General features: G+C 39.6%; 1 protein-coding gene across 1 annotated transcript in view; it reads left to right on the top strand.

Annotated features, from left to right (window-relative positions):
* LOC126334612 (uncharacterized) overlaps positions 1-23,720 on the top strand; it is a 29,605-nt gene extending 5,885 nt beyond the window's left edge. Inside the window, exons 3-5 of the mRNA XM_049997016.1 lie at positions 10,590-12,690; positions 13,538-13,680; positions 23,488-23,720. Coding sequence (XP_049852973.1) covers positions 10,590-12,618 — 2,029 coding nt within the window. The 3' untranslated portion in view covers positions 12,619-12,690; positions 13,538-13,680; positions 23,488-23,720. The remainder of the gene's footprint in view (positions 1-10,589; positions 12,691-13,537; positions 13,681-23,487) is intronic.
* Positions 23,721-26,469: the final 2,749 nt, after the last annotated feature.

Genomic DNA, 26,469 nt, shown 5'->3' with positions numbered 1-26,469 from the left:
TCTAGTCCAGACCAGAATCCTTTATAGCAGCAAACATCAGCTTAGCATTTTGATGGGTCTCACATACACAAACACTGTGTGTCCCCCTTGCACTTACAGGCACAACCCATTTTGGCCGAAGATTGAAAAAAGGTGATAAACCTACTTTGGTATTGGGATACTTTTCCTTGAATTCTACATATAGTTCTGATATGTTACGTAGCAACAGTCTTTTTTGCATCTGTACACGTACATTTCCCATTCACCGTTACATAGTCTTTTTTTCCCAGGCATTATTCGGCTGTAGTCATTATTTTTATAAAACTCCGATACTAGCACCTTTATTTCTGAACTCTGTTGCTTACACTGAGCCTGCTGAAGTTGTGGAAGCACGCCTTGGGTTGCTTTTATTTTCCTAGCTGGCTTTACCATATATGTAGAAACACTGAATTCCTTTGCAATGTAGTCAATAGACCAGCTGGAAGGTGCAAGGGTAAGAATAGCTACTTTTTTCTGGCGTGTGGATGTGAATTATATTTGACATAGAGGGAACCTACAACATGTACCTTTTAATGTATTACATTTTTTAATCACATTTTGGAATTTTTTTTTCCCTCAGAAATATGTTGTTGGTGTTCTGATTCATAGTGTGTTCTCTAAGTGGATGTTACTGGGTTGTAAAAATTTCACTGGACTGTGTGGAATAGTTCCAAAGTTATTAAGATCTGAAGTTGGGTCTGAAGATAGATTGGCAGATGCGGGTTGCAATTTCCGGGTCACGCCACCTTCTTTCACAAGCCATAATTCTGGAACTAATTGGCAGGGAAACTTAAAATTTTGTACATGAGTGTTCCACACTTGGTAGCACTGGTGTGCTAAATTTCAGCCAAATCTGAGACTATCAGCTGGAACATTTTCTCAAATTGGTTGAATTGACATGGAATGGCCCATCAGTGAATTAATCCTATTTTAGAGTGTTTAATCTGTGTTGCGCAGCAAGATAAGTGTAGATATTACTGGAGGGAGACAGTTAGTGGTATTGATTGACTAGAATTCCTTTGGAGTAATTTGAATGGGGGACTCAACACAGCTCTCCAATGGGACTGTAGTAGGCTCTGCAAAAATGAAGAGTGAATCAGTGTATCCTTCAGACAGAACTAGATTACACAAAATTTGAACTGTGTAGGTTAAAGGGAAAAGAGATTGTGGGCACTGGGTAAAGGTAACAGGTAAGAGAGAAAAGGGAATAGCTCTTCCACTTACATTTGAGCTTAAAGTATGTAATAAATTGGTCTTGTTACGTGAAGTAGGGCGGGAAGAGTCTCATCCAACTGTAGGGTGCAGCAAACTTCTAGCAAAGAAACTAACTGCAGGTCGGTACCAAAAGAGTAAGAAGAAGAGAGTCTTGCTGCTAGTTAGTCATGCGAGGGGTGTAGGTCAGATGGTACAGGACAAATTACGAACAGGGTACCAGGTCACAAGTTTTATGGGGCCAAGTGCTAGCCTTTCCTGCTGCCGAGGACGTAGGTGAATATGTGTAAAGAATTTGACAAAGGGTCTCAGGTTATCATAGGTGGAATGGGGAACAGTCTGAAAAGACCAAAATTAAAGCATTATAGGTAACATGCATGAAATAGGAGTGGCAACTACACACACACACACACACACACACACACACACACACACACTATTTGATGGGCGGTAGCAAGTTACCTTAGGCATAATCCGTATCACTTCTGGCAAGTGGTTTCCTTCATAGTCTCGGATGTTACTGAATTTAGCATATTTTAAAATTCAGGAATAAGTAAGAAACACCTATTTTTTTGTTTTCTCCAAAAAACTTCATGCCATGAGATACAGGCCTCCAAAGGTGACAAAGCAAACACTATTTTAAAGATGTGAATTGGGAAATTTTTTTAAAATGCTATAAATCTGTAACAGTTGTAGATATTTTGTTTTGGCCCCACAACGAAACTATACAAAGTGCAGCTCTATGTTTTCACCAAATTTGAGATATAATTTTTCTGGCAACATTTTCTCGGAAGTGGGAGTGGGGACAAAACTGTGACATCTTGTACAACTTAAAAATTTTCACCAATTATCTCATGGATAATTTGAAACAAAGTCGCCTGAAAAAATAGGCCTGGAAAAAAAAAAAAATGTACAGTTAAGCTGTTTCATTCTTTGGATGTTATTGTGGGGTTAAACCTGAAAAGTTTCAGGTAATGACCTATCAATATGTGGTTGTAGAGTATAAACTTTCATTCTCTTACTGCTTCTCAGTAGTTTACAAATTGAGAGCAAATTTTACAATTTTTGTAAAAATGTGAAAAATGGGTAGTTGTAGCCCCCTTTTACATACAGGTCTTCTGAAAATTCTTTCAAACCATTTTCATTAGAAAAACCATGTTCTGAACAACTTAAATTACTATATTTGATTTTTCAGTACGAGCATAGAGGACTCAAAAAACTGACAAGGTGGAGGTGAATTGAAAAAATGAAATGTTCTGCATTTCACAGTTACACTCTATTACTCTCTTGGGAAGGAAATATTTTTAAGTCCTGATGACTAGAAAGTGAGATCAAATCAGAAGTCAAAAAAAAAAAAAAAAAAAAAAAAAAAAAGGGCATCTTTTGTTATGATTCATCATGACATATTTCAGCTTTTTTTTGTGCTATAACAACTTCCAAATTAAGCTGATTTATCAACTTCAAAATTTAACTGTACGTTACCAAGACCCTGAACCATCATAGTAGTAGAAGTTTTGCATAATAGCTGCATCATGCTTTGTACAAATTGCCATCAGTTTTGCACCATTGTCACATGGTGCAAATTTTGAGGACTTTCATAGCAGTCTGCTAGTCATTTTTTTGTAAAGGACTAGTTATAGAGAATTTTGAATAAGTTTTTCTAATGGGCAATGCTGTTGCTGTGCTAGTTTAATTCTAGTTTAAAGTGTAACATATTTTGTTTTCACATAGTTTGTGGTTTATGATGAATTTTAGTGTACAAATGTAAAGATTGTATAAATGTGTTGCTATTGACCATGTGGCTTGTCCAGTACTGGTTTCTTTTAAAAGTAAGGAAACCAGCATCCCAATCCCCACAGCAACAGGGGTCCATGCATGATTGCTATGCAATAGCAGCCATGGGTGGGTTTCTTTACCGCAGGTTTCCAAACCTGATGATACATTTCGTTAAGTGCCGTAGGTCAAAGATAGAAGAGGTCTCTTTTAGGATCCTAATCGTACATTTCCTTCTAACTATTTGAATTTTTACTGATTTCAGTAATTTGTCGTAGAATGTCATGAGGAAAGCAATATATACTGCTGGCCAGATGGTGTCACTGAGGGTGCTGGAATAACTGCAGTAATGTGTGGTTCCAGAACTGAGCACTTGTCACTCCTTGATGTCCTACAAAATGAATTTGCTGTGCCTTCTGAGTGCATAAGGCACAGCATCCTTCCACTCAGTGGAAGTTCCACAGGTATTTCCTATCCATCACTGTTTTTCATAAATACCATATTGTCCTGGCTGGAGGTCTGATATGTTTTGATGCTGCACTGAGAGCATTAATGGTACAAATTTGCTTTCATCAGCAAAGAATCCATTGAACAAAGTTAAGTGTTACAAGACGTGAGGTTTTAACATGGGGATGCTCTAGCAGTCATCATTTTATTGTCAATTGATGAAACAAGAAGTCAGATTGACAGGGTTTCAAATAATGCATCATGTTTTCTGACCAGTATTAGTGACAAAAGTGTGAAGGATATATTAATATTGGACTTACAGCCAGGTCAACATGCTGTGTGCATTTATGAAAAAGAGTGGTGGATTGGAAATGTCTTTGAAACTTCTGCTGAGCAGAAGGATGCTTTAATAAGCTTTATGCACCCACATGGCCCAGCAAATTAATTTTATTGGCCATCAAGGAGTGACACATAATGGGTTCCGGAACAGCACAATATTGCAGTTATTACAGCATCCTCAGGGACGTCATTGGCCAGCAGTATAGTTCCCCTCCTGACATTTTACAGCAAATTAATGAAAACTGTAAAATGTTCAAGTAGCTAGAAGAAGAATAAGTTTAGGATCCCAAAAGAGAACTCTTCTAGCTTTGACCTCTGATACTTAAAGAAATGTATCATCAGGCATGAGCTCTTGTGTAAAGAAACACTTATAAGCCGAGGGAATCTACATCAAAGAAAGTCACCACGGCTGGAGTTGCACACCTGTCAGGTGTAGTCCCAATGGGGATGAAGGTACTGGTTTTCTCACTTCAAAAGAAACCAGCAGTGGATGAGACACCCCAGACAATAACAACACTTTGTATTTTTCATCAGTGCACTAGCATTCCACATAATTAGCAAACTATGCAAACACAAAATATTCTGTACTGTACTGTGAATTAAACTAGCACACCACACCAGTAGCTCTGCACAGTAAAAAACTGTGCTTAACATTCTCTTATAACATGGATCCTTTCCAAAAAATGACAGGCAGGCTGCTATGAACTTCACCAAAACTTACACCATGTGACAATGGTGTAAAACTTGCAGTGTGTACTATGTATGATGCAGCTGTTGTGCAACGCTTTTTACTACCATGGTGTTCCTGTTAGTTGGTAATGCACACTGTGAGAGGGCTGTACAAGCAATGATCACACGCACGGCACAGCGGACACACCAGGAACCGCGGTGTTGGCCGTCGAATGGTGCTAGCTGCGCAGCATTTGTGCACCGCCGCCGTCAGTGTCAGCCAGTTTGCTGTGGCATACGGAGCTCCATCGCAGTCTTTAACACTGGTAGCATGCCGCGACAGCGTGGACGTGAACCGTATGTGCAGTCGACGGACTTTGAGCGAGGGCGTATAGTGGGCATGGGGGAGGCCGGGTGACGTACCGCCGAATTGCTCAACATGTGGGGCGTGAGGTCTCCACAGTACATCGCTGTTGTCGCCAGTGGTCGGCGGAAGGTGCACATGCCCGTCGACCTGGGACCGGACCGCAGCAACGCACGGATGCACGCCAAGACCGTAGGATCCTACGCAGTGCCGTAGGGGACCGCACCGCCACTTCCTAGCAAATTAGGGACACTGTTGCTCCTGGGGTATCGGCGAGGACCATTCGCAACCGTCTCCATTAAGCTGGGCTGCGGTCCCGCACACCGTTAGGCCGTCTTCCGCTCACGCCCCAACATCGTGCAGCCCGCCTCCAGTGGTGTCGCGACAGGCGTGAATGGAGGGACGAATGGAGACGTGTCGTCTTCAGCGATGAGAGTCGCTTCTGCCTTGCTGCCAATGATGGTCGTATGCGTGTTTGCCGCCGTGCAGGTGAGCGCCATAATCAGGACTGCATACGACCGAGGCACACAGGGCCAACACCCGGCATCATGGTGTGGGGAGTGATCTCCTACACTGGCCGTACACCTCTGGTGATCGTCGAGGGGACACTGAATAGTGCACGGTACATCCAAACCGTCATCGAACCCATCGTTCTACCATTCCTAGACCGGCAAGGGAACTTGCTGTTCCAACAGGACAATGCACGTCCGCATGTATCCCGTGCCACCCAACGTGCTCTAGAAGGTGTAAGTCATCTACCCTGGCCAGCAAGATCTCCGGATCTGTCCCCCATTGAGCATGTTAGGGACTGGATGAAGCATCGTCTCACGCGGTCTGCACGTCCAGCACGAACGCTGGTCCAACTGAGGCGCCAGGTGGAAATGGCAAGGTAAGCCGTTCCACAGGACTACATCCAGCATCTCCACGATCGTCTCCATGGGAGAATAGCAGCCTGCATTGCTGCGAAAGGTGGATATACACTGTACTAGTGCCGACATTGTGCATGCTCTGTTGCCTGTGTCTATGTGCCTGTGGTACTGTCACTGTGATCATGTGATGTATCTGACCCCAGGAATGTGTCAATAAAGTTTCCCCTTCCTGGGACAGTGAATTCATGGTGTTCTTATTTCAATTTCCAGGAGTGTATATTACCTTCCTTAGAATGTACTAAACAATAATCATGGAACATAATAAAATATGTTGTATGTTGATTTAATTTGAGTACCAGTGAGATATGGGTATTGCAGAAGATTTTTTTCCTTAAAGTGGGCTAAAAATACCCATTTTTTGCACTGTGCAAAAACCTCAAATTTGCGCTCAGTTCGTACACTTTTGAGAAGTAGGAGATGGAAATTTTGTATTCTAAGACAGCTTATTGGTAGTCTGTTATGCTATTTCCTACAATTACTTCCAAATTTCTTATTTCTTGAGTGAACTGACAGAAATAACTTCATTATTCTGCAAGGCGATTAATGCTTCACTGCCAATAATGTGGAAATAAAATAAAATCAGAAAACTGAAAGTAATGACACATTTGTCTGCTGTAATTGTTGTTGTGGTCTTCAGTCCAAAGACTGCTTCAAGGCAACTTTCTATGCTGCTCTATCCTGTGCAAGCCTCTTCATCTCTGAATAACTACTGCAACCTACATCCTTCTAAATCTGCTTACCATATTCATCTCTAGGTCTCCCTCTACAATCGTCAACCCCCCCCCCCCCCCCCCCCGTTTCCACACCCCCTCCATCCCCCATACACACAGTTCCCTGCAGTACTAAATTAGTGATCCTTTGTGTACAACACTGTCCCATCAACCAAACCCTTCTTTTAGTCAAGTTATGCCACAAATTTCTTGTCTTCCCAATTCAGTACCTCCTCATTAGTTATATGATCTACCCACCTTAACTTCAGCATTCTTCTGTAGCATGACATTTTAAAAGCTTCTATTCTCTTCTTCTCTAGACTGTTTATTGTCTATGTTTCACTTTCATACATGGCGACATTCCAGACAGGTACCTTCAGAAAATACTTCGTAACACATTAATCTATATTCAATGTTAACAAATTTCTCTTCTTAAGAAATACTTTTCTTGCCATTGCTAGTCTTCATTTTATATCCTCCCTACTTCAGCCATCATCAGTTGTTTTGCTGGTTAAATAGCAAACCTCATCTACTACTTTGTGTCTTGTTTCCTAATCCGATTCCCTCAGCGTCACCTGATTTAATTTGACTACTTTTGATTATACTTGTTTCTCTTTTGTTGATGTTCATCTTCTACTCTCCTTTCAAGACACTGTCCATTCCATTCAACTGCTTTTCCAAGCCCTTTGCTGCCTCTGACAGTATTGCAGTGTCATCAGAGGTATACATTAAAGCACCAAAGAAACTGGTTTAAGCATGCGTATTCAAATACAGAGAGAAGTAAACAGGCAGAACACAGCATTGCGGTCAGCAACGCCTGTATAAGAAAACAAGTGCCTTGCACAGTTTTTGCATCTGTTACTGTTGCTACAGTGGCAGGTTATCAAGTTTTAAGTGAGTTTGAACATGGCATTATAGTCAGCGCATGAGCGATGTGATCCAGCATCTCTGAGGTAGTAATGAAGTGGGGATTTTCCCACACAACCATTTAACGAATATCAGGAATCCCCTAAAATATAGAATCTCTGACATCGCTGCGGCCAGAAAAAGATCCTGAGAGAACGGGGCCAGTGACAACTGAAGAGAGTTGTTCAATGTGACAGAAGGAAAACCCTTCCGCAAATTGCTGCAGATTTCAGTGCTGGGCCATCAACAAGTGTCAGTGTGTGAACCATTCACTAAAACATCATAGATATCGGCTTTTGGAGCTGAAGGCCCACTCGTGTACCTTTGATGACTGCACAACACAAAGCTTTATGCCTCACCTGGGTCCAGCATTGGACTATTGATGACTGAAAACATGTTGCCTTTTTGGATGAGTATCATTTCGAATTGTATCAAGCGGGTGAACGTGTATGGTTATGGAGACAACCTCGTGAATCCATATACCCTGCATGTCAGCTGGGTACTGTACAAGCTGTTGGAGGCTCTGTAATGGTGTTGTTTGTGTGCAGTTGGAGTGATATGGGCCCCCTGGTATGTCTAGATACGACCCTGACAGGTGACATGTACATAAGCTTTCCATCTGATCACCTGCGTCCATTCATGTCCATCCAGCATTCCGGCAGACTTGGGCAGTTCCAGCAGGACAGTGTGACATCCCAAAGGTCCTGAATTGCTACAGAGTGGCTCCAGGAACACTCTTCTGATTTTAAATACTTCTGCTGGTCACTAAACTGCACAGACATGATTATTATTCAGCATACCTGGGATGCCTTGCAACATGCTTTTAGAAAGAGATCTCCTCCCCTTACACTCTTACAGAGTTATGGACAGCACTGCAGAATTCATGGTGTCAGTTCCCTCCAGCACTACTTCAGACATTAGTCAAGTCCAGGCCACGTCATATTGCAGCACTTCCTTGTGCTCACAGGACCCTACACGATATTAGGAAGGTGTACCAGTTTCTTTGGCTCTTCAGTGTAGCTGACACGTATTGGGTGGGGGTAATGGGAAAGGTGTCGTGTACACATATACACACTATTTGGTGTTTGTACTTTAGAATGCAAAAATACAATGTTTTGTCTTGTAGCCGTATTATTTCTGTATTCAAAAATGTGTAATTATACTAGAAAAAGGAAAAAAAAGTTAGTGAAATATTGTGAATGTAAAATTTAAGTCTTGGCAGATTTTGCAAAACCAGTATCTGTATAAAAAATACGGTGGAGAATATAGAAACTCATTTTAATACCAGCACCATTTTCAGAATATACAGTTCGTAGTTAATTAAAATAGCATCAACACAAAGGTATTCTTCCTAATTAGATGCGCGCGCGCACACACACACACACACACACACACACACACACACACACACACACACACAGTTTGGCTGCTGATGTCAGTCAGTAGTACTGAGGCAGATGTCAATAGTGCCTGTGAACTGATAGATGTTAGACTGATGTTACAAAATAATTAGAGCATTGTGTATAAACTACCCTGTATTTTGATGTTTTTTAACATACCAGTAACACCAGAACAAAATGTGGAAATATTCTTTACCTCAAGAGAAGAGTGTACACATCTAATGTTTGAACATATATGCCTGAATGGCTTCAGAGCTCTGTATGCCATTTTGAATACATGACACTGGAATACACAAATTTCTCATACAGGAACTGTCCTTTTTCTTTGGGAAGTGCCCAGCCCTGAGTGATGCGTGACCTGTTTACCGTGAAGAATGGAAAAACAAGAGCTGAAAATAAAATCAAAAAAGTCAACAAGGTACAGGAGTGTCTCACATTTCCTGTCATTGCTCACTTTTTGGGCCAATCACAGATCTTCCAAATATTCCAATAAGAAAATACACCAAGAGTGTATAGCATGTATACAACTGATAAAATTTCGGCCAATATGAGGGGTAGGCACAAAGTTTCAGTTACGTGACTGTTAAACCTTTTAGTCCTTCTCTACATGTTGATACTTCAATGCTACACACTCTTCCCACTGATTGTGGTGATGCAGTGCTAAAACACTGGTCTCATGTTTGGGAAGATGGTTCAAATCCTCATCCAATTACTGGGCGTTCCACTGTTTCCCTAAATTGTTTAAGATGGCGAATTTCCTTTTGATTTCCTATTCACAGCTTTGCCTCTGAGGCTAGTGACCCACCAGTTAAAATCAAGTGGCAACTTTACATATTGTGATAAGCATACAAATATTATACTTGTTCCTCATTCATTTCTTACCTTTCAGATAACCTTTAGATGATTTGTTATTGAGGAAGACAATTGTACATCTATGTTTGAGATTGTTTTATGCGTTAGCTATTCAGTTCATTCTATTTTACATAATTGCCACAAATTTTAACACTTACGGTTTAAAACAAGCAGACTTTTTTTCCAAATCATTCACCTTTAAACACATGTACAGTGTTAAGTTTTGAGCTGTTTGGGATTCTGAAGGCAACAACACAGGTGATATCATTGAAGGAGATAATTGTTTTTTTAGGGAAAAAAATTTGTATTTCTTCTACTTGTATTAATTTTTGATTATATTTGTCTTATATTTTAGTATGGGCATTAAAGACCTTTTCCTTTGGCATGTATACACTGCTATAATTGTCATCAGCTCTTTTCATTGTGTCACTCATTGCACTGTTTGTAATTTTACTCATTAAATGATGTCTTTGTTGTTTTAACTTCATACGCTTTCAATTTTTATCTACTGCTAGCATTTCATTGATTCTTCCTCTCCTTTCTTGTACTGCTGTCACTCCCTTAAACATGTGGTTACAGGCCACCTGTTTCAGGTGACAGTGAGATGAGTGTGGTGCACTTTTGTTAAACAAATGTGTAATCAGAGCTGCTTCCTAAATTACCGCAGCTGACAAGTTTGTATCAGCATGCTTACTACAGCCATAGTCTATTTATTTATTTACTTAGATAAACAACCAGCATCACTCTTCCAACCTCACTAAGTGACATGGATTTAGTTTTTTATTCCAAGAGTCACTTATATGAAGAAACGTACTGCCTGTATCAGATGATTCTGTGAACATACTGTATCTGTTATTGATAGTTTTGTTTCTTGCCTTTGAGAAATTGAATAATACTGCTATTACTGATGTTGTTAGAACCGCATTCACAGTTACTCTTCTGGATGATACCACTCTTTCTCTCCTTCCAGTTCTGCAGTAGGCGATGAGGCCAGCGGATGGACTATATCAGAGGAATTGACACTGCTCTCGGCACTGGAGAAGTATGGGTATGGTGACTGGGAAGCTGTTTCAGAGGCTGTAGCACGTACCCCAGAGGAGTGTCGACGACGGTATGACTCTCGTTATGTCTCATCTGCTGGACCGTTTTCGTGGCTTCATGAAGTCTCCAACTCAGGAAGGCACATCTGTCGTCATACAGTGAAGAGGAGCAGTGATCAGCGGAGTAAGGAGGATGATCTAGACAGAGATTTGTTTGCTTCCTTCAAAACTGATACTCACCTGCCTTGTTTAGACACTTCTTTAATGCAGGAAAAGCCTAGCTTTGGAAAACTGTTAGTTGAAAAACAAAATTCAGAAGAAAACTGTTTACCACTTTCTTATCATCCTGTGGTATCCAAAAACTTGCTAGGGGACATTACTTTGAAGGGTGAACACATTAGGCAAAACACAAAGCATCATCAGCAATTGGCAGTCAGTTCTCCTCCTCCTCTAATAAATGTTGCTGCTTCGTGGAGACAAACGAGTTTTGGACTCAACAGAGGTGGTGATTTGAAAAAACCTGGCAATGAAATGTGTGGGACTGTCAAATGCCGTAATGGGCATGTTGTAAATTGCACATTAGGAGATAGCTCAAGGGAGAAGGCAAGTGAAATCCAGCAAATAATCTTGGATTCTAGAAAAGTTGTTGGTGGCAACTCTGTACCAGAATCTCAGAAGCAGTGCTGCATAGAAAGTAACCATTCAGTTACTCGAGAGAAATCATGTTGTGTTGGAAGAAAGACGGCTCTGTCTTCTCCTCTGTTGGAGGACGAATCTTGCATATTGGATACAGGACACTGGAATTGTAACAGATCACTCACACTTCCCAGTGAAAATACCACATTTATTTGTCATCACTCAGATGTGTCATATGTATTAAATAACAGTGCAACAAATGAACAAATACTGGAAGACCAGCAGCTATCTAGCGGGGAAATACACTATCAGTCGTATAAACAAGAAAAAAATATGTCTTCAGAAGAGTTCTTGGAAGCTTGTGGACACCGCTTGGCTGCTGCGGAAATTTTGCCAGAGTATTTGTCACAATACATGCACACAGTACGTGGTACAGGGAATAAGCGACTACCCGTTCCTTGTGGCAAAATACAGAAAAAGCCAGGCAAGAAACCACTGCACAGGCTACGACGCCCTCCTCCTAGCTCAATACCCGGATACTCAGCTGCACGATCAGAGTTTGATATAGATTACGACAATCATGCAGAATTAATGACAGTTTGTGTAGCTCATGTTGACTGGTCAGACGATGACACAGATGCTGACTTGCAGCGTGCACTAACACTGGCAGCTGTCACTGCATACAATAGGCGCCTGTCAAAACGACTTGATGCTCACAAGTTGATAAGAGGCCTTGGTTTAGTTTCATCATCAGGTGGATTAACTTTGGGGCCAGGAAGGTTAGCACCATTTGCACGGCTGCTAGCACCACTGCCAGCCGCGTATCACATCCTGCTGACATCACTGTCACACAGTGTCGACCTCCGCCGACGTATAACGTGCCTGTCCCAGTTACGATCAGAAGCCGGCCTGTGGCGCATATCCCAGTGTGCACTCTACCGGCGACTTGCTCGCAACAGAGAGCTTGCCATTCGAGAAAGACGTGCAGATAGGCAAAGGATAAATCTCACTTCGGGCCCTTCTACAGTCCGTCTGGATGGGATACCTGCAGCGCCACGCTCTCGAGCTGTTGCAGCTCCACTAGATGTTTCTGCCCTGCCCGGTGCAAATCGCCTGTCACAATCAGAGCGAGAGCTTTGCTCTGTTACCAGAATCCTTCCTCAGGCATACCTTAACTTTCGGCGCATATTGGAAAATGAAAGTCGTCGCTGTGGTGGTTCCTTGAAACTAGCTCAAGCAAGGCAGCTTATAAAGATAGATGTCAACAAAACTCGGAAGCTGTACGATTTCCTTATTCAGCAGGGTGTGTTTCAGCAAGCATGATACGTGGCTGTTTTGATTTGCAGGGTCATAAATGTGTACTCTGAGACACTTCTGTGTTGTGAGTGGAGATAGGTGAGTTGCTGTGTAGTACGTTTATGATTTGATACAAATACATGGCTTTTACTCGTTGTTATATTTATTTTATCGAATGATAACAGTGTTCTGGTGATACGTGTGTACTAGCATGTAACACTTATTACCTACCAGATATGCTGCTTGTCATTGCAAATTGTACAAGGTGCTTGGAATTTTTTAATTGTAGTGCCCCTTTTGCTCGTTTACTGTGTGCCCATAATTTGTTGGTGTGCTTGTGAATTTGAGAAATACATGAAACAGTAAAAATAGATTAAAACAGTCTTCTGAACCGGAAACCTCAAAGTTTCACAGGCGAATGCTGTACCAACTGAGCTCGACATGAGTGCTAGTTGTGCACGGTGCGCAGGAAAGCTTTCTAATGTTTGGAAAAGTAGGAGAGAGGTACTTCTAGAAGACAGCTGTTAGGCCAGGTTATGAGTTGTGCGTGGACAGCTCAGACAGTAGAGCATCTGCCTGCAAAAGCAAGGAAAGCTTTCTAATGTTTGGAAAAGTAGGAGAGAGAGGTACTTCTAGAAGACAGCTGTTAGGCCAGGTTATGAGTTGTACGTGGACAGCTCAGACAGTAGAGCATCTGCCTGCAAAAGCAAATGTTCTAGGTTCAAGCCATGGTCCATCACACAGTTTTAATCTGCGAGGAAGTTTCAGACCAGTTCACACACTCGGCTGCAGAGTGAAAATTGTTCTGCCAATAGGAATATTTTTAAAATTTGTAGTGATGTTCAACACATTAGTGATAACACATTGTGACAAAGTTAATAGTATTAACTCATATTTGTCAGATTACTTTGTGTTTGGTTGCTATCATTTTATTCATGAATTACAGGTTGTGGAAAACTTAGCAACAAATGACACTTTTTCGCAGTTTGCAGTGACTTGAGATTATATAGTATTTTTGAGCTGTTTCTGCAAACCACCAAGTAATTTGCATTGAGAAGCCATTATAATTACTTTGGGTGTGAACAGCAGGTTTGTTGGCTTATAACCTAATTGTAGGTTAGTTACATGTAATTCAGCATTTACAGTATTTTTGTTTGTGTAACCAAAGGTTTTCAGGATTTCAGTGAAAGGTCTGTTGTTCAGTTTCCATTGTTGAACCAGCACTTTCTGAACTTTTAGAAAAATTGTGTTTTTTGCTGTGTCATGATCATATATTGTGCTGCATTGATAATTTATTGGTCTCGTTCTAAAGCACATATGGATCAAAATCTTAAAGTTCAGGGAAATGTGGGGTTAATCCAGTCTGGATTTCACTTTATCCATTTATTTTAAATAAGGTGCCCAGGGCTGCCTTAACACACATTAATTATGTGTAAATAGAAAAAATTGCCAATGTTGCTATAGACATTCCTTCCTGTCTCAATGTCTCAGTAATCTTGTCACATTATTTTAATTAATCTCTGGTTTATTTTATTGCCTCAGTTGAATTTAATAGGAGTGTTAAGTGAGAGAACTGCTGTGTATTTGCTGGTAGTGCAGTGAATTTAAGTTTTTTTTTTTTTTTTTTTTTTTACAGGAGTAAATTTAGTATGGAGATTACTGTGGAATTTTATTTTATTTACACATCTAATTCCATAGGACCAAATTGAGGAGCAAATCTTCAAGGTCATGGAATGTATCAGTACATGAAGTTACAACATAAAAGTAAAATGTTTATGAATACAAAGAAAGTCAAGCCATAAATTTAAGTAAATGCAATCAACAATATAACATAAAAATCAGCTTAATTTTTCAATGAACTTCTCAACAGAATAAGAGTAAACCATGAAGGAATTTCAGTTTGGATTTGAAAGCTCGTGGATCACTGCTAAGATTTTTGCATTCTTGTGATAGCTTATTGCAAATGGGTGCAACAGTATACTGCACACCTTCTGCACAAGACTTATGGAAGTCCGATCCAAATGCAGGTTAGATTCCTGCCTTGTATTAACTGAGTGAAAGGTGCTAATTCTTGGGAATAAGCTGGTATTGTTAACAAGAAACGTCAGTAAAGAACATATATATATAGTAGAGGGAAACATTCCACGTGGGAAAAATATATCTAAAAACAAAGATGATGTGACTTGCCAAACAAAAGCGCTGGCAGGTCGATACACACACAAACGTACACACAAAATTTTGCGTGTATGTTTGTGTTTATGTGTCTATCGACCTGCCAGCACTTTTGTTTGGTAAGTCACATCATCGTATCTGCTTGTGTCTATATATGGGTGTGTGTGTGTGTGTGTGTGTGTGTGTGTGTGTGTGTGTGTGTGTTTGTGTGCGTGCGTGCGTGCGTGTGCGAATATACCTATCCTTTTTTCCCCCTAAGGTAAGTCTTTCTGCTCCCGGGATTGGAATGACTCCTTACCCTCTCCCTTAAAACCCACATCCTTTCGTCTTTCCTTCTCCTTCCCTCTTTCCTGAAGAAGCAACCGTTGGTTGCGAAAGCTAGAAATTTTGTGTGTGTGTTTGTGTGTTATTTTATTGTGCCTGTCTACCGGCACTTTCCCGCTTGGTAAGTCTTGGAATCTTTGTTTATTTTTGAGAGGCCAATGTCAAGACACCCAGAGTAGTGAACAGAGATTGACAAAAGGCTTGTGAAATTACACCACTTATTGCCCGAACTGCCCGTTTCTGAGCCAAAAATATTGTTTTAGAATGGGAAGAGTTACCCCAAAATATAATACCATATGACATAAGCGAATGAAAATAAACAAAGTAGACTAATTTTCATGTTGAACAATCACTTACTTTAGATACCGTTCGAATAGTAACAACGGCAGCTTTAAGTCTTTGAACAAGATCCTGAAGGCCGACTTTCCACGACAGTTTATTATCGATCCAAATACCTAGAAATTTGAACTGGTCGGTTTCCCTAATTATATGCTCATTCTGTGAAATTAAAATTTTGCATTTTGTTGAATTGTGTATTAGTAACTGTAACAACTGAGTCTTACTGTGATTTAGTGTTAGTTTATTTTCTAAAAGCCATGAACTTTTGTCATGAATTGCACTGTTTGAAATGGGGCCAATGTTGCACACAACATCGATTACTACCTACCTGTCATCAGCAAACAGAAATATTTTAGAGTTACCCGTAATACTAGAGGGCTTATCATTTATATAAATAAGGAACAGGAGTGGCTCCAACACTGATCCCTGGGGCACTGCCCATTTGACTGTACCCCATTCAGACTAGAGATGGGCAAAACTGTTCTTTTCAGAGATCGGATCAGAACTGTTCACTCTCTGAAATGAATTAGCTCTTTTTCATGACTCACCACTCATTCACAATAGAAAATAAATGGAAGGCCCATTCCTCTTTAAACTTTGTTTATTCCAGTACTATACCTGTATTTTGATCTTATTTGATCCTATTTTGAAGTAACACAGATAATGAGTAAGAATTTTGTATTGTTTATTGAAATTTCCACGATATGACAAAGTTTTTGATTACTGATTTATTTTGCACTATCATGATTTTTTGGGTGATCGGAAAATGTTGTAGCTTGAGATTTACATTAACAATATATTTGGCTTTAATGTAATAAAATTTCATTAACCTCGTACAGATACATCGCAAGCCATATATTTTTAAAGTGAATGTTTCCTTTCGAAGACGCCTAAAATCGCAAAATCCGTACCAGAATAAGAAAAATTATACATATAAATTTGACTGTAAGACTAAAGTGCTGCATATAGCCTTACGCAGAATCAAACAAGGAAAATATTGGTGTATCACATTTTGCGATACGTTTATCGGTTCGCTCATAATTAAAGTGTAAATTCGAGTGTCCATAATAAAAATCCTATAGTAAGAAGAGTCGTAAGGAGCCTAATCTGATCAGTTTAAACAAATAAAAATAAAATAAAAACAAATGATGAATACATAACATAATAATGTAATATACATAGCGGTATTACTACGAAGAACAATATCCAGTAGAGACGAACTCCGATGCAGGGGTGCTGAGTCAAGCAGGTCGAGCCGCGAGCTGTATTACTGCGTGAGCTAAGACCGCAGAGACCACACCTGAGTTGCTTTGCTCAACGCTCTGGCTAGAGTCGAGAACGGTGGGATGAGCGTTGAGCGGGCGAGTTCCGAGGGTGGGGGGAATGGTGAATGGCCTCCAGTCACCCACTCCGAGACAAATCGTCCGTTCTCTTGCGAGCAGGTTGTTGTTGCGAGCTGGTTGTTGCAAGTCTTAAGCAGCTGTTGATTAAGGAAAGTGCAACAGGCTTTTTATGTAATGAGAAAACCCAGAATTGAGAAAAGTTTAAGAAAAAAGAAAGTCCTGCTAAGTGACAGCTCTGGATGTCTTGTAGGTTGTCAGATGCAATTAATGTTGAGAGAGATGAGTACCATTTCACTAGTATATGCAAAATTAGTATAGGGTTGTTTGGGGGAGGAGACCAGACAGTAAGGTCATTGGTCAAACTTAGTATAGGGTTCAATATATCTAAAAACAAGGATGGTGTGACTTACCAAACGAAAGTGCTGGGAGGTTGATAGACACACAAACACAAACATACACACTAAATTCAAGCTTTCGCAACCAACGGTTGCTTCATCAGGAAAGAGGGAAGGAGAGGGAAAGACGAAAGGATGTTGGTTTTAAGGGAGAGGGTAAGGAGTCATTCCAGTCCCGGAGCGGAAAGACTTACCTTGGGGGGGGGGGGGGGGGGGCGGAAGGGGATGGATATGTGTGTGTGTGCGCGTGCCGAGTGTATACTTTTCCCCCTAAGGTAAGTCTTTCGCTCCCGGGATTGGAATGACTCCTTACCTCTCCCTTAAAACCCATATCCTTTCATCTTTCCCTCTCCTTCCCACTTTCCTGATGAAGCAACTGTTGGTTGCGAAAGCTTGAATTTTGTGTGTATGTTTGTGTTTGTGTTTGTTTGTGTGTGTATCAACCTGCCAGCACTTTCGTTTGGTAAGTCACATCATCTTTGTTTTTAGATATATTTTTCCCACGTGGAATGTTTCCCTCTATTATATTAGTATAGGGTTCAGTTAGATAGTATAGGATACTAGCTTAGCATCCGCTGTTTTGCTAGCATGGTGTGTATGGTCTGCATATTTTTTTTTTCTTTCATTGAATTTTTATGTTGTTCACAATTAGTAACACCTTAACTTTTGATGTTATTTAAGGCCATAGAAACATGGTCTTTCCCTAATGTACTGCTGACCAAAAAGTAATTCTGCTACCTGAAGTCAAAAGTTTTTGCTAACCACGCCTTTTGCATTCTTGTGGTGATGTTTCCACAGAAATTTTCATTCCCTAAGATGTATTTGTTTATATGTAACTGAGAAGTGAAATACAAGGTTACAAAGATTCAGCTTTAAATTTTTTTTAATATAAGGAAATATTTTCTTAAAAAATGTCATCCTCTATTTCACCCTCTTAGGGGTTGAATTTATAAAAGTAGGCAAACTGAGGTATCCGACCTGGGTGGCAGTTTCGGAAAGGGGGGTTGCCAAATTCATATTTTTGAGGAGAGAAACCTGTTACACAAAGTGCCTAGCATCCAGCGTTCATTCTATCGATTATTCGTATGATTTTGGAATGCATCCTTGTTGGTTTTTGAACACATTTTAAGTTGATTTTTGAATATGTGTATAGTGTACGTGATGTCTCTGTCGGGGAATCTTCACCGCATCTAGAAGTAAACTTTCCAACTGACAAAAGAGGATGGGGCTATATAAGCTGAGTGGAGTAAAGCTGAATGGATGAATGTCAGTTGCTATTTATGTGGTCGATTGGGATTGCGAATGATCAGCATTGTTATAATTACTAGCAAAATCCCTAGATTCACAATATCAGAGTTTAAATAAACAACTAACAGGAAAGAAAGAGTATGTATTATCTTCTTGGTGTATCCAGGAAAATGGAACTTTGACAAAATATTTGGCCAGATCCCTACACTAGTAAGGGTCAGTTGTACAGTCCCCAGCTAGCAGCCACGTAAGGTCCATACGGGAAGTAGCAAGGATAACGCATTGTATGAACGTGTAACAACGCCTAACCGGAGAATAATCGCGGGGTAACTAAACCGGTGTCCTGGCAGGGTTAGTGATGTTAACTGTCGAATAAGTTTTGACAATGGCAGGAATAGTTACAGAATTAGTGATGACAAGATTGTTTGTTACAACAGGAAAGGAGAAGAAACAGGGACATCGCACAAATTGTGGAAGAAAATGAATATCCCTAATCTATATAAAAATTTTGTACTACTACTTTTTGACCTCATGTGTGCAAAACTGGAGCATATGAATGATATGTGAACCTATTTCCTAACATAATTTTTTTTTTCTTGTAGTAGGCCTAATAGGCATTTGATATTGGTACTTCCTGAATTATATTGTTGTGTTATAAAAATGACCATTTGTGTAAAAACAGTCTCATTTATTTGGTGTATGTTACAATTGCTGCAATATTAGAAAGGCCCAATTTGTTTTATCCAGCAGACAGTGACAAAGTAGACGTAATTAGCTCGAGAAACCGAACCAGTCTTTGGTACTATTTGTATTCTGATTTTTCATGTAGCAAAACGTTTGACAAACTTTGATGAGGTATGCTAGAGTATGTATATTAATTTAAACCATGTTCACGTATGTATATTAATTTAAACCATGTTCACACTACTTAATGGTGATATTGCTATTGGCTACCTACATCACGTGTGTTATGCTCTGAATATTCGCTGTCATTGGCTGGCAAGATTACGAGACATGAGCAATCACTGGCTTACAAAAGTACATCGCAATCTCGATTTCAGTGCTTTGGAAAGTAATGTGTGGTGTTTGGTGGAATTCAAATTTATACAGTTCTGAAGGAAAATATACTGTCACTTAATACTGAAAAAGTGTGTTTACACAAGGGAGAAAGTGTATTTTCAACAGGGAAAAATCCGGCAGTTCTTTCCTTGTCCATGTATACACCTTAAAAAACAATGAAGTACTTTTTTATGTTTAACCAAGTAGCTATATACTAGTTTTCAAAGATTAGGCTTTAAAATGCTTTCATGATGAATTATTTTCGTAAAGCTCTTCACTCCAATAATGGTTGAATTTTCAAAATCACTGAAATACGCATTTTTTTATTTGTTACTGAGAAGTCAGATACCAATTTCAGAGCCTTAAAATATTTTAGTAGTTCTGTGATAATGATTTATTTTTTTAAAAAAATCCTCCTTTTATTACACTCCCATAGGGGTTAAATTCACAAAAATGCTGAAACATGCATTTATAATTTCTGACCAAGAAACAGTATACCAATTTACATAGGTCTAGCTTTAAAATTGCCTTAATAATAACATATACCCAAAAACCCTTCCATCCCCTATTTGACCCCTTAGGGATGAAATTTCGAAAAACACCATGTGAAATGATACCTACAGTAGAAGATCAACACTCTCTCCAAATTTCTATCCTTAGTGGTTTGGACCTGGCGGTGATAAGATACAAGATTGAATCAGGTTCTTCTGCATTATAAAATAGTGAAGAAGGTCTTATGTTATATTTCTGAATAATAAGCTGAAGATTTTTTTAAACATTTGCTTAAATCTGGCATCACACTTTCTTGTTTGAGTTATATGCTGTGTAACTTTTGTACTGAAAAGACTACAAACATTAAGAAAACATCAAACATTAATTCTCTTCCAAGTTTTTACACTACACGTTCCTGGATCAAGCCAACATTTTATCTTTCACGTGTTTTATTTGGCCATCCAAGTGACAGTGCCTGCCATAGTGATTCACATGTCAGGTTCTCATTTTAAAGAGTGTTAAAATCCCACAGTAAATCCTGTACTAAGATAACCCTCCTGCCCTTATAAGTGACACACCACAACAATGAGTAGGCAAAGAAAGCTTCTTAGATTTGTAACAACAGTATGATGGCATAATAAATCACTGCAACTGGTAGCCAAATAAAATAACAATTAGACAGTTGAAAGGTGTTCAATTTGACATTATGTAATGCACAGCCGAGTCCAAAAACCATGTCTGGAAAAATGGGCATAGAGAGCACGTCTTTGCTTCGGTTGTAACGGCATCATGACTGCCTTGCATCAGAAGTGCTTTGAAGCAAGGTAATGAACAGTTGGAAAGCAAGATAATGCACGTTGGGACTGGCTGTGGTTGTGACAGGTGGCCTACAGTGAGCTGATAGTCTGTAATGTTGGTGGATGGAGAACTGCAGGATGTCTGGTAGGCTGGTTCAACATAGTAATCAGTATAATGGGTGTTTCTAGATCCACACATGGTGTGAATCCTCTTGCGATGACTAGAAGAGATTGGATCTTCTCAGTGTGACTTTGGGTGACTGGTATTCCTGCTTATGTGAGATGTCTGTAATTAAAGTTGTTCATCTGATAGCCACTGCTAAAACAGACTGCGGAGGATTGCCAATGTTTCATTAAAACCTGCAGTTGCAGAGAAAAGTAAATGATAAGATACAGATCCAAGCTTCCTTGTGTATTGTATGTCTTGGAAAACCAAAGGAAAGGAATAGTGAGTCTTCACTTGCTTGGATACACACTATCCAACTTGTGACAGTCTTTGAGGGAGGTTAGAGCTTTTCAAGTAGAAAACAAAAATCTCAGATTAAAATTTTTTAAAAGTAGTATATAGTAAGGACATGGTCAGGGAGAGCTTCAATTATCTCCTTTAAATGGGAAAATAAGTATTACTGACATTCGTGAGATATGAAAATTCTTCACTGAACATTTCCTGTTGTGGACAAGACATATAAAAACTGCTTGTTATGTAATTTCTTACAGTGTGAATTTTTAAGGAAACGGCAGAAAATGGAGTACTGAAGATTAATGGAAGAAAAATAGAGGTAAAAATTTAAGTCTAAAGTGGAAAGACTCAAATGGTAATTATAAAATGTCACATGGGAGAGCAGCAACATACTTGGTTACTTGCGCAACACTTTTTTCGGCTAGGTCCTTTTGCAGACAAATTTCGATACTCGTTCGTGAGATCTCTACACAGTATGAGGTAAATTTGATGATAACTTCAGGTCCATATGATAGATACCTATCGGAAATGTTTGCAAGGCAAACAAGGCTTCTTTGAGCACAGCACAATAACATACTTGCAATTTAATGTTAAGCTTTTTATGTGATCAGGTAGTATATTCAGTCACGGATGCAAATTTGAAAAGCATTGGTTAAAAAGTGTACTGATGACAGTTAAGGAATGCCATTGACTGTTCTGGTTTATGTAGACTACAATTTATTGCTGAATAAATGAAAACCATATGGAATGAGGGATAAAACACTCAGTTTTCATCTTCATCATCTACATACACACTTTGCAAAGCACTGTGAAGAACATGGCAAAGAGCACTTACCTTTGTATCGCATATTAGGTTTTCTTGCTGTTCCATTCACATATGGAGCATAAGAAGTTGGGTTAAATGCTGTATACGCACTGTAGGTAGTATGATATTGTCTTCATAGACCATACGGTAGACACGCAGGAGGCTGTAATATATTCATAGATTCTTTACTTAATACTGGTTGTTGAAGCTTTTTACGTAGGCTTTCGTGCAATAATTGGCATCTTCTTTAAGCATCTACCACCTCAGGTTTTCCAACCCTCCCATAATGTTGTCCCCCCATATGTCAAACTAACTTGGGGTGTCCTCCTCTGTTTATGTTCAGTATCCCCATTAGCACTTGAGAAATATTTCTGGGTAATACCAGCAGCAACAGTGTCTCCAGCAATTACTGCTATTGAATAGTACGTAGCTTCCATAAGCTTCATGTAAGCCCCATCAGCAGTAAGATTTTAGTTCAGAAAATTCTTTTCCTGTGAACTAGCACATGGCTGATACTTCTTGGCAAGACAACTAGCAATGATATGACCACATGAAATTAGCACTGACTTTTTGTTCAGTCAATCCATTATTGAAATCTTACATTATACTCACAGTGTCTCAAGAGACTGTTCGAAAACAACAGAATGAAAAAGATAGGTGGTCTGCTGATCATGTGTTTATAGAAAAATATTTGAATGTGTAGCTTGAATGCATCTCAGCTACCTAAGATTCAGTTTTACTACCTTTATATTTAGGTTAAAGGTATTAATTGCATTGTGGGTTACTTCTTTTCCTTTTACAAAACAATTTTCTTCTGTACGATTTACAGTTGAGAAAGACAGTACAGGGTGTTTATAAGTGAATATTGGGGTTTTAAAAATATGTCAACAACTCACAGTTTTACCAAGAACCTTACAAATTTTCAATGTGAGCACCATTTGTCACACAGTACACATCAAGTCTATAGCCGAGTTCTTCCCAAATGTTGATAAGTGTGTCTTCAGTGATTGTAGCAACAGCTGCTTCAATCCGGTTTCTTAATTCAGGAAGGTCTGCTGCTAGCTGAGGCATGTACACACAATCCTTGATGAAGCCCCAAAAGAAAAAATTGCTTGGCGTTAGGTCGGGTGAACGTGGAGGCAATGCAAAGCAAGCCCTGACACTGGGCCCCTTCCAGCCTAATCAGAGCTTGTGTACAGTGAAGTTCGGATTGCGACGTAAAAATTGCACGCTGCGCATGTGCACTGGTGCCAGACACAACTGTTTGAGTTGCTCTTTCATTTGACTGAGTTGCTCTTTCATTTGACTGTAAGTTTAATTTAAAAAAATAATGTAAAGTGTTAAAATACTGATATTCATTTATAAACATCCTGTGTATTGCTTAGCATAATTTAATGAAGATAAATATATTTTACATTGTTCATATCATGGCATTAATTGGTTTGTTCCATGTTATTTGCAGAATCAGAAAAGCCCCTGATTGAAGGTGGATGTTTGGTTGGGCATTCCAATTAAACTGCAGAAGACAGCAGCCAGTTGTTGCAACTAAAAATTCCTGTTCATTATTTGTTAAAATTAGCTTCATTCCCTGTCTAAAAGTACAAAATATTTTGTGTCTCTTAATTGTTTTGGTACTGAACAAAACTGTGTCACAATTATTTTTCAATATTGTGAATAAATGTGCTTTTTTAGTGAGTGGTGTGTGATTAAAATAATCATTCCTGACATATTTTTATAATATACATAATATACCCATAATATTTTAATAAGCACTACACCTGAATAATGATGCTGTGTGTTTTAATTGGTCTTCGCAAGTGTTAATGCAGTTTGCTACATATAAAAGCAACAGTGAATAGTCCATAATTTTCAAATTCTAACAACAAAACAAACTCTGCAGTAAGTTTCAGAACATAAAAGAAAACTAGCTAATAACACCAACAATAAGTGTTTACAGAAAACACTTTGAAAAGATTATCCTAGCGGATCTGTGCTCCATGTGCCTGCATCAGTTCAGAAACATCATTACCACTAACTAAAATCCAGTCCCACAGCCTTTTCCTCCAATGCTGCCTAAACCATGATATTCCCTCCCCCCATCCCTCTACCCCCAGCCCAACCATAAAAATTCTCCTCTCTGGCTTTCACTCCTCCTTTCATAAAGACCTTCAAATTTTCAGATTGTGCCAATGCTTATCCCTCCCTAAACTGATACTAGAAAAACAGATCCCCATGCTGCAGGTACCCCTGAACCCTCTACTGTTGCTGTGCAACCCACAATATCTACATCATATCTCCCAAATTGAAGCACTCACCCTCCAACACCTGGAAGAGCACACCACACATCACCTCCAAAAGGTTGTCATATGTTTCTGTCTGTTCACATCCCCCAAAACTCCCTTCCTCAAATCCCAGAACATAAACAATCTCAAAATATTGTTGTCAACCTGTTCAGAGGCCTCACCTTCTGTCCCACATAAAGTTCAGTCATACTTGATTTGTCAGACACTTACTCTCTCCCTCCGTATCCCTATACTGGAAACACATTTTACTAACAATCCCACCAAAAATAGCCAATCTAATCAGAACAATGAACCTGGTCTCTCTCAGTTTATACTACCATCCGACCGTAACCTTGCACCTCTTTCACATACCCATTCCTAACCACCAACATGGCCCCACCATCCTTCCCCACATCCATTCCCATGAACATAAAACCTCTCGTTGGAAGGTAGAATAGCAAATTGCAACCTGAAGATAGACCAGATTTCATGTAGGCAAAGGCTCCACCATGTTTGTGATTAATCACATTGATTACATGACATATGGCATCTGCAAACTTTTTAAGCTCTACCACAGTAATCCTATTCCAAAAGTCACCCAATCCCAGCATCTCTCCCCCGTGTACATCTCCATTCTCACCCCAAAGACCTACTGAACACCAGCTTTCCACATGTGCCAATTTACTTGCTTCTGTAAACATAAGAAGTGGTAACTGAAGAAAGAGGTTGGAGCAGAAGGCGTGTGGGTGTGGTCAGTTGTTTAAGAGTGCTCAGTAAAAACCACCTGGTGATCAGCGTTGTAGAGTATGAGACATTTAAATCTTAATTAAACACTGCAATCAGAATTCTTGGTATTGTCGTAAGACAGAAGGTGACCACTGGTGGGGGGCAGCATGCCCAAGGATGCCACGTCATCATTGTGGGCTTGAGAGGCATTTACAGAAAGTTTCTGAAGGGCTGGAAGAGGATATGAAAGCCACAAATTAACAGTTACATGCAACTTCCAAGGGCCGACATCCCTTGGAAACCAGCATGTAGACAATGTATGTAAGACCAAGGAAAGAAAAATAGTCCATAAGGAAAACGCATTATGTAAGAATAAGAATGATATGAGAATTATTTCAGAGAGTGCTCCGAAAGAGTTTCCACTGGAGGAAAAAAATGCAGGACACTGCAATTTGATTGGAAAGTAATTGGTGAAGTTGCTTGTCTGACAACACAAGTGTCTCAAAAGTTATAAGCAGAAGTGATGAACCATTGTGTGAAAAAGAGCGAGTTGGGGCTTGACTAGTCCAGACCTATGTCCAATGGCAGTCCACTTCAGTTACATCATAAGCTTTGTATGTGTTCATTTCGTGTCAGATTAGTCTAAAAATGTACAGCTGCATAAGCAGTGATTTCGATGAGTTATTTCAAAGTATATTTTTGCTGGTGGAGACATCTAGACACAGATGGAGCCAAGTTTTAACTGAACAAAGTTCTGGCAGCGACATCACACCCAAATGGTGGTAAGTTGGATGAGGCTAAGTAAACTGTTGTCTACTGGCTCAGTGCTGCTGCAGATTCTTGATGAGGGCCTTCTTTTCATAACATTGGGGTTGGCATAGTTTGTGTCTTGGAGAAATTGTGTGTCTTATCGCTAGCAGATTCCAAAACTACCTTGGCAGATCAAGTTTAATTCCCACCTGCCAGAGCAGAAAAATTATAGTAATGTTATGTTGAGGAGCTAATTCATTAGGATTGAAATGTCTTCTCATTTGGTGTTATTCTCAGTGTCACAAGCTCCCTGAATTCTGATGAGTGCTATTGTCAGCTTTGCATAAATGCTGTAACACATGTACAACAATTTAGAGGACAAAGGGACATGATAATGTATATGATTTTACTAGATTAGGTTGTTCTTTCCTTAATTGTGTATCGATCCCTATCTGATCATTGTAGTTATGCTAGATTCAGTTAGGTGCATGGTGGGAGTGCAGCACAAGCACAACTGCATCAAAACTGGGTTTAACAGGTCAAGAATGTACAGATAGACTTAAAGTACCTAGCATCCGAAGTTAGGTCTGTGGGATACCTAAGTCAAACACCCTTGGTAGACCACCGCTTACCATCCCAGGCTGTCTGTTCGATATTATGTTTCAGAAATGAGTTTTCGGCTGGTT

Source organism: Schistocerca gregaria, chromosome 2 (assembly GCF_023897955.1).
Source record: "Schistocerca gregaria isolate iqSchGreg1 chromosome 2, iqSchGreg1.2, whole genome shotgun sequence".
NCBI lineage: Eukaryota > Metazoa > Arthropoda > Insecta > Orthoptera > Acrididae > Schistocerca > Schistocerca gregaria.
This window is presented reverse-complemented; position numbering and strand designations above follow the sequence as displayed.